Below are 9,365 nucleotides of genomic sequence, written 5' to 3' on the forward strand. Positions count from 1 at the left end.
GGGGTCTTTGTAAAACACGGTAACCGTTAGGCCAACACGACTCCAAAAGGGGAGTAGCCAGATGAATGGACATACGATGTGTTGGGAAAAATAGATCTATTAAAAAAAAACGTTTGAAGATCTTACAAATTCGCGAACTATTTAGAGTTCCTCATACGTCATGTTAATTGGCATGAGTTGTGTTTGGCATTATTGCTCAATTCCTGTGACTGTATAAGTTGAACGTGAATGGCATGAAACTGCACAAGATATAAATGTAAAAACACAGACAAATAGACAGATTACAAGCAATGCACGTCCCCGTGAATAAATAGTGTGTATGAACTGTCTGTCCTGTCTGAACGATTCGGGACGGGGGGAAACTCGCTATCACGGCAAACTCCCTTCCTCGACAAACTCCCTTTCCCGGCAGAAGAGACCATAGCCAACGTTGCAAATCGCGAACTAACGCATGACGTACTTACACCCAGATTCCAGTTGGGCGGCTACATCTACGTCTACATGATACAGGACAAAGTGCCTCTACGAATTGTAAAGTGCCTCTACCAGACTCTATAGGTCTCTAGAAAAATAATAGAAATTGGACAAATATGGACACACACAAATCATAACATACCAGATGAGTTAGCTGTCCGAGGAGTATGATTGACCAGCTAACTCTGATGTTATTTATTCCAGCGACTTGTGGCGTCTGGTAAATGGTAAGACTTCCATTCGAACCCCAAACGTGTGAACCCACCCTAACAGAATTGTCCATTCAAACTGAAGCAAAAGGCGTTTTCGAGAGTCCGTTGCCTCCGCCAAACAGGCTGCATACCTGTTCCAGTCAAACATTCTGCTTAATAAAACTGCTCACTTTTGAGTGAGGGCATAGTAATGTGTGAACATCAGTGAAGATAGGAAAGGACGCAGGATTACAAAGTCATGTAGTGCTACTAGATCTAAACGGCCGTAGGGCACCCTATACCTAGCTAAACGTATAGATCCCGGTATAAAATGCATGCTCGTGCGGCGTTAAACAGGCTGAGAAAAAGTTACACGTCATACATTTCTCTTTGTACAAGAGCTGACATTTCTTTTCATGGGTGAAACATTTAGCTCTATCGGTAGGCTTTTACGGAAAATGGCGGTTTGAACAAATCGGACGACATTAGGCAGCGCGACGTTAGCATCAAACGGTGCAGCAAAATATGCCTCCGTTGCAAACGTTCGGCCGTCTTTCCACCATTAGAAGCCGTAATGCTAGCTATTACACAGTTTGGTACTATTTACATATCGATTGCTAATCACCAGAATGTCACACATCACCGCTCACCCCGTTAAGCCGCGCACATACGTTATTTTCTCTGCCATAATTTGGGCGGGAAAAGTGACCTTGACACAAGAGTGATTGAAATAGCGTCGCGGGTGACTCCGAATCGGCTGGTAGGTCAAGATCAGGGCATCCATGCATTGAAATGTTTTATACGTGAAAAATTGTTAGAGAGCGATATTTGGGTTCAAGGTCAAACGAGGAGATCTGTGCTTCCAATAACTCAGTCCGTGCAATCTGCCCTGCGTGCATGTAAATTGTGCCCAACACGCTTGGCTGCGCTCAGGCCGGGCTAACAGCACCTGTTTCACATCACCATTTTGAATCATTCATAAGCCCCGAAGCTATGAAATATTCGTCCACATTATCGTCATTGTGTGATGCCTATCCAGTCCATGTTGGCTTGATTATATGGATGACATTCGAATTCTTGCGCGCATCAATTTTCGTATCAATTACTGTATTTGTTCATTTGTTCAACCTTCCAACCTTTAATAATAAAGGTAACATTTTTTGCGCCAACTTTAAACTTTTCTTTATTCGTACGCTTTGATAAGTTTTGGCCTTCCCAGAGATGTCATCCATATAATCAAATCAACGTGGCCTTACCTTCCTCAAGCAAGTAGACTGTTTTTTTAGTAGCAACTGGATACGATTTGTGATTTAAAAAAATCATACCCAATTGCTTGAGTAAGTGCTTGTGGGCGTAACTTCGGAAACCAATGATTTGATGACTGATTTTGAAGGTATATATGATAGGCTTGTGAAAAGTCGCCAATGCATGCCGAAAGTGTGCTGTTAACCAGCGGATTGTGATCAGCCTGCCTAAAATAACTGATTACTCCCGCAATAAACCACACACCTGCTTCCCATTGTGTCAATGTCACGAGTCAAGTACAGATAGATATTCCAATCATATACCAAAGGCATGGTCTATTCACACGTTTTAAAGAATAAATGTTACAGTGCTATCTCTAGCCTTTCTAACAAGACGGAAATCATTTCTTAGCCGGGCTTCTATTCACGAAAATGCATCTAGATGTTCGTTTTCATTAGAAAAGTTGGTGCAAGCCGCCATGTTGGATATGAACGCAGGGAAGCGTGAAATTGAGAAATTGACGAAAATATGGCAGTACCGCAAGTAAATGTCAGTATTACAAAGCTTACATTAATACAACAAAGATGAAAACACTATTTGTCACCAAGTCGGCATGGGGTGTCCGTTGTTTTGGATCATGGTTGAATTATATAGGTGAAAATATGGGCTCACAGCCACAAGAGCTATGTATATCTACCACTCTAAATCATGACCACGGCATCTCCAGAAAAAGAGATATCAAATCCAGAAGTCTCGCTGTACTTCAAAAGCCACTAGGGGGTATCTTACATGTCGTTTGTTTTCCCGACGCATACCGATCTAGAAATATCATAGAGATCCATACACACGCGTACACACATACGCACGCACTCGCACAAACTCACACACATACACACACACGCGCGCACACACACACACACACACTCACTCTCACACACACACATACAGACACACACAGTCACATGCATTATACACGTAAGCCCAAAACATAACGATATCTGCCGTTAATTTTCGTGCATCCTTCCAACTTTATCTCTCTCCATGTGCTAGCGTCACTCACTCCAGTCCTAATTTACCATGACATATAACCCGCGGCGTGAATGGGTTTGTTTAGGATTTCGTCTCTTATACCAGACTTGAGATCAACGCTGATACTGGCCACTTCAACCGGAGCCTCATTGCCTTCCCCCGTCTCTAAATTGCTTTTGTAGATAACGCAAAATCTTTCGTTAAAAATGAATGAGCCGTAAATTTCGACAGTTAAAGGGAACAGGCAGGCTTATGCCAACTACGAACCTTCACAATATTTCCCTTAAAACCCACGGAGACATGTTTGTAGTCAGTAAGGTCAAAGTAGAAATTGTAGGAACACTAGTTTTAGTCTCTTAGTAGATATGCCAGTCTTCATTTCCTCAGCTTTTGACAAATGAACTACTTGTCTTTTTTGACTGCTCATGTTGAGTGGACCGTAGTCTGTACTAGTTTCTCCTGTAACTAATCCAGAGAGACATGTACATCTATCCCTCCACAAAAGGATAAAAAAGAAAGATAACGATTAGATTTGGTTCTTTTTGGCGTCTAGATAAGCCTAGGCGCCTGGAAAGATTTTATTTACCAATTTGGATGGCACTTAAATTCATGACTTCCGTACTTGCCCTTTTGGTCCCTGTCGGCACACACTACTATTCATTTAGTACTTTTAGATGCCTTTGGCAAATCTACATGGTAAATAGACGATATGCAAACACAGAATACTGAGATAAACGCAAAGCTAGTTTTACGCGTGTTGTTTTCAAAATGTAAGTGGTAGTCAAGCACAAAAATAGAATTGATCCCCTACCCGAAACATGAATGCTGAAGGAGATCTGGAAATGAAAAAAAGTCTTCTGTACTTCATCTGAGTTTCATTTTGTTCAACAGTTTTTACATATGAAACCGCTTTCTGTAACCTAAGGACAGTAATTGCAGGAAATAATGCCTCTTTCTTTCCTCTGAGAGGCTTCTCCAACGTGATAAACTTCACTTCTTGCCTTTACCGCTAGGTGGCAGATACCTGCAATGAATCGTGCAGATGCGACACCTATCATTTCTGGTGGTGCATTACACCTGCAGCGTGCTTAAGCCCCGGTCACAAAGCGCGTACGATTCCTTGCGATTTCTTCCGATGCGCAAGATACGCGCAGTGCGTCGTAAGTCGGGGGAGAATCGGAAGCAATGGTTTAAGTATATAAAGCCGTGGTCACAAAGCGCGTAGTGCATCGTACGATGAGGTCATAAGAGCGTGTCTGCGTCAATCACAGTGAATCATAGTAAATCGGGGAGCGTCGTATGGCGAAAAATAGAGCTGAAATGGATTTTGAACATGTTCAAAATTTCGCTATCGTCGTAAGATTTTATTTGCCCCCATAGCAGACTTCATTACGGCAATTTTTGTCTACTGATGAGGTTATTGATTTATGAATTGTTAGCATGTTGTGATGGTTTCAGTTTTCCCTGATATTGTGGATATTGACGAAAAGGGAAAATATATCAGTCGCAACTGCCACAGTCGCAACCAGAGAACAGCGCGCCCCGCACAGGTGATGCAGACAATCGTTTGATCGCTTCATGCACGTGAGTTTATGATTAGATCAAATCTAAGCTCTCGTCGGTCTTGGGTCATTTTACCATAATCGTAATAACCATGGGGACAACTCGAACATAAAGGCAGGCTCTATATGAGTCGGAAATATATATGATATAATGCTTGTGATATGATTGTTGTATGATGGCATATTTTTGTTGATAGCATATCGTGATACGATCTTCGAAAGAGCCTGACACGTAGAGCCGGCAAGCAGGCCGAGATAATCATACCAGTACTCATGCTTGATTTGAACTTTTCTTGTCATGCTCTTGCTGTCATGGTCTCTTTTAATTTATTTCTACAGTTAAATATATTATGGGAAGGTATTCAACAGCTAAGTCCACATTTTGTTGGTTAAAGAAGCACAAAAGCGGCCAGGCGGCTATTCAAAAGAGACACAAGTGAAAAATCGTACGACGCTGGAAAAATTTTGAACACCATCCGATGCGTTGCGATGGCTGATTTTGCTTACGATTTTGCTGCGATTTACTGCGCTCATCGTACGATATGCGGAATATACCATCGCAAGAAATCGTACGCGCTTTGTGACCGGGGCTTTACCTGCGTTTCTCCCTTTCTTTGCCGCCTGTCTCCTGATTGTATTGATTCCCGCATAGGGGTCGGTCGGCGGTTTTGGTGGCTTCCCTGAAATAACAAAAGATTGTAAATTTCATGAGTTATTATCTTATCTTTGCACAGATATTGTTGCGCACGTATAGACTACGTATCACAATATGTATAGGAAGTATACAAAGTAGCGTAACATTGGGTATCATGTATTCGTTAAAACGTATGAAAAAATTCTTGCATGTTGTACTATAGCGATATTATGCAGAGACTGTCAAATCTAAAAGAAATGGAAAGCGTTTTAAAGATGTGGGACGATCGGGGGCCGACGTTTTAGATTATGCAAAATGATGGAGGAATTGGAGATTTCAAACCTCTCATAGTTCTTGTGAACTTGTTTAAGTCTTTTTTTGTGATTCCTCGCTAATTCTGATTATGCGCGAACAACTTTGGAGCCGAACCAAACAAACCTTCCATCCCGCCAATCTCAGATTACACAATCTTTCTACTCCCATCCTGTCACTCTAAAGTAATCAAGTAGCCACTTAAAAACACCAGAATTAACAAAAAGAAAACAAACGCACGTGCCTGAATCCATACCCAGTTAATTACGTAGCCTCAATAGCTGGCTCTTGGGTTTTTTTCGTCTTTGTTTTGCCGGCAGTACAAGAGAAACAGTGCAAAAAGAACTGACCAACAAAAAGTGCATTATGAGCCAGAAAATGGCCAAAAGGCCAAAGAGCATGCTATGGAGGCTAGTTTTTACAAATCTCCAAGCAGATCCTACAATGGCAAAATATAGTACCAAACTGGTGTGTAGTCAGCCCAAAGGTGGCCATTATACACTCCTAGGCCGGCTTCACTCCTCTGTCAGCTTTTGATACTATCTTATGTTACCATAGGATCTGCCTGGAGATAAGTTTTCACTGGGGAAACACTGTAAAGTGTATCGTTTTCTCACCTGGGGGGCCATCATTAGTTTGTCCATCTTTGATGTCCATCTCGTCCGTGCCCTGTTTCCGCCCCATCTTGTAGTAGAAGGCGTACTTCTCCTTGTCTCTCTTCTCCCGCCGCCTCTTGATGAAGTACATGGTGATCCCCACACACACCACCACCCACAGACCCCCAGCGGTGGCGCCTATAATTACAGCTATCGTGTTCCAGCTAAGTGTGGCCATCAGAGCAGACGCTGAAATAGATTTAGAAACTAGATTTGTACAAGTTTCGAAAAATCATACTAATGACGTTTTTTTATTAAAGAAATTAATATTCTTTAGTAGACACACATCCTCATTGCTGTATGTTTCGAAAAATCATACTAATGACTTTTTGATAAAATGGTGTATATTCTGTAGTAGAAACACATCTACATTCTTGTCCAGTGTTATCAAATAAAGGATAGAACCAGTTGCAAGTGTGCAGTACTACAAAAGAACGAAAGAGGTCGTGACTGATGATGGTAAATTGTGCGATTGATGCGACTTTTGATAAAAGATGCTTATTCTGTAGTAGACTCGTTCTTTGAATTGGCCTTGTCTAACAAGTTCATATGCATGAAATACTTTTGGACATTTTGCACATTTGTATCATTTTGTATATGTACATAGCGGTTGAGTGATACAGTATCATGTCAGCAACAAACTTTGACAGACACAACGTAAGATATTATAGCATAAACATTGGTTTGATCAAACTCAACCTTTACAGGTGCTATTCAAAGGTTTGCCGTTAGATGGCGCTAAACCATCATTCACAAGGTAAGCAAACACGTTACTACGAGGCGACCTAAAAGTTGCACCGGTCAAAACTATAGATGCAAAAAGGGACAAATCCAAGGTTTGAAAGTAAAAATATTTCCCATCAAATCTAACATAAACTGGTCCTTTGAGACAATCTACATTTCAATATTTTAGACATTGGAAAAATAATGACTCCCGGGCTCAAAATAGACGTACTAAACAGAGGATGATTTAGATGAAGATGATCTAGAATTTATCAGGGTCAGCATCGTTTACTACATGTTTTACGCATTTCCACATATATCTAGCTTAAGTGAAGCGTTGGGATGAAATCTGCCCTATAGACGTGTTAACAGACGCGAGCCCCATTAAGTATTATACCCGTAAAGAACTTCACGCTACATGTATTTCTCAAAATAGTGTGTTTTACTATTGTCTAGGGGTAAGATAATGGGTGAACTATGATTTCATAGTTGAGACGTGTACGCCCTGAGTGATTTCGTCTAGTTTATTAGATGTCATTAGCTGGTTTATAGTGTGTATGATGTCTTTCTGTTTTATCATTTTCTTTTCCTCCGAGTCGTCGTTAGAGTGTTTACTGCTCCGTATCCTTTACTTGCTACGCGGCTCTTAAATAGGTCTTACTTTTAGTACTGGTTTACTGTGAGACATAAGCTGAGTTTTAAAGAACAGCGGATGTCAGACGTTAATGAATGGGAAAATATCACCACAGGATGCGACTCTATCAACAACAAGTACTGTAAAGGGGCAGTAGTCACATAGCCTTTTTGGAGCCGTAAAGGCAGGGACTATCTCCCCAACCGAAGTCAGGTACTTACACCCATTTTACACCTGGATGGAGTGACAAAGGTCATGTAAAGTGCCTCCCAAGAACACAAAGTCTAGCCAGAAATGCCAGGAATAGATATCGTGATCTGGAGTTCATTAGAATATCCAATCGGACATTCGACGCCACACTTTGAAATGTATGCTGGATAGAATAGGCGTAGGATGTGAGTATGCGTAAAGTGTGCGTACATTTTGAGGGACCCTATTTCTTGTGATTGATAAAGACACAAGCCCTTACGTTTGATCGTTAGTTCTAGCGTCTTCTTGTCGTGCTCACCCACGCCGTTGGTTGCCACGCACAGGTAGGTACCGCTGTCGTTCTTCATGACCTTCGGGAGGACGATGGAGCTGGCCCGCACGCTGGAGGACAGGGAGTGGGTCCGGGACTTCAGCTTCAGCCCGTTCTTGGTCCACGTGATGTTGGGCGGAGGGTTACCGTCTGCCACGCACTGGAGAGTGACTCGGTCTGACAGCGATGACGTCACCGAGTCGGACATACTGATGATGGCCGAAGGGTCTAGCGGAAGTGACGTAAACATGTGTTAGTCAGGTCAGCAAAAGAATTAATGGATTTACAGTGGAAAGGACCATCACGTGTCATTGACTCTTCAAAGTCATTTCCAGATCAGGAGGACGACTTTCCAAGAATCTAAAAGACGACCTTCCAGGAGTCTGGAAGACCACATTTCAGGAAACGGAAGCCCAAATTTCTGGAAATTTAGGACAACATCCTGAAATTTAGACATTCGTTCTTAATTCGATCATCTAAGTAGACTCCATTGCACCTCACAACTAAGTACAGAGGACACCCTAAGTGATCTCTTACACTTGACAAGTGTCGAAAACATCAATATGTATTAGAGATACGTGGGTCTTCTCATTTACAAAGAATAAAGCAACTGATATGATAAATTGTATCTATGGTCCACACTCAATTATAAGAACGATAAATCTTTAGCTAAACCTGTAATGAGGCCAAAGATCGGTTTGGTAATTTTCCCATCCACACCTCGTTCATCTTTAGGTAACATTGAAAACAGTAATACATCCTGTACATTAGTAGTGTACAGGATATTGCGTTTGCCTGCACAGATTGGATCCTGTGCCCAAGCTCGGAGAGGTTAACCAAACCCTGCCAACAGTTACAAGGTGGTGTCTCACTCGAGGAACCGGTGCGGCACTGCGGGGATCGTTTACTGCGGCACTATTGTGTTATTTTCGCCGATTTTCTTATACGTTGAATATTGCGTAATATGCAACAAAAGTAAAACTTAAACGACAGCAAGATACAAAACGCAAGAAAATCCTTTATCTATCTCTGAAATTCGTTGAGTAATCCTTCGAACCCGGTAGTGTCGCACCGGTGACCCAAGTGCAGTGAGATACCACATTAAGTTTGACATCGTCCGTCATATACCGCCTGTGTCATCGTCCTAGCCATTGGGGAGATGTACATGTACTTCAATAACCTCGGATGTATCACTGAGTTATTATATACAGACCCACGTACAGTGCATACATACCCGCATATTCTTGGACAGAAAAGAGTCAAAGCTAATCATTAAGAGCCACTTGTTCCCTTTGAAAATTACTTGCCTTTTGTTGGCATACATAGCTGCGATTGGATACTTTGAAGTATACCGTTGCGGTCTTCTGTTAACCCTTATGTTATAA

At 41.8% G+C, this 9,365-nt stretch overlaps 1 protein-coding gene across 3 annotated transcripts in view; it reads right to left on the reverse strand.

Moving 5' to 3' along the window:
* The window catches only part of LOC118429934 (protein amalgam-like), a 36,890-nt gene that overhangs the window by 11,417 nt on the left and 16,108 nt on the right, over positions 1-9,365 (reverse strand). For all 3 annotated transcript variants that reach the window (XM_035840578.1, XM_035840575.1, XM_035840576.1), the window contains exons 4-6: positions 7,930-8,208; positions 6,065-6,292; positions 5,098-5,181 (exon numbers count right to left, since the gene is read on the reverse strand). In XM_035840578.1, the coding sequence (XP_035696471.1) occupies positions 5,098-5,181; positions 6,065-6,292; positions 7,930-8,208 (591 nt within the window). The remainder of the gene's footprint in view (positions 1-5,097; positions 5,182-6,064; positions 6,293-7,929; positions 8,209-9,365) is intronic.

Source organism: Branchiostoma floridae, chromosome 14, assembly GCF_000003815.2.
Source record: "Branchiostoma floridae strain S238N-H82 chromosome 14, Bfl_VNyyK, whole genome shotgun sequence".
Taxonomy (NCBI): Eukaryota; Metazoa; Chordata; class Leptocardii; order Amphioxiformes; family Branchiostomatidae; genus Branchiostoma; species Branchiostoma floridae.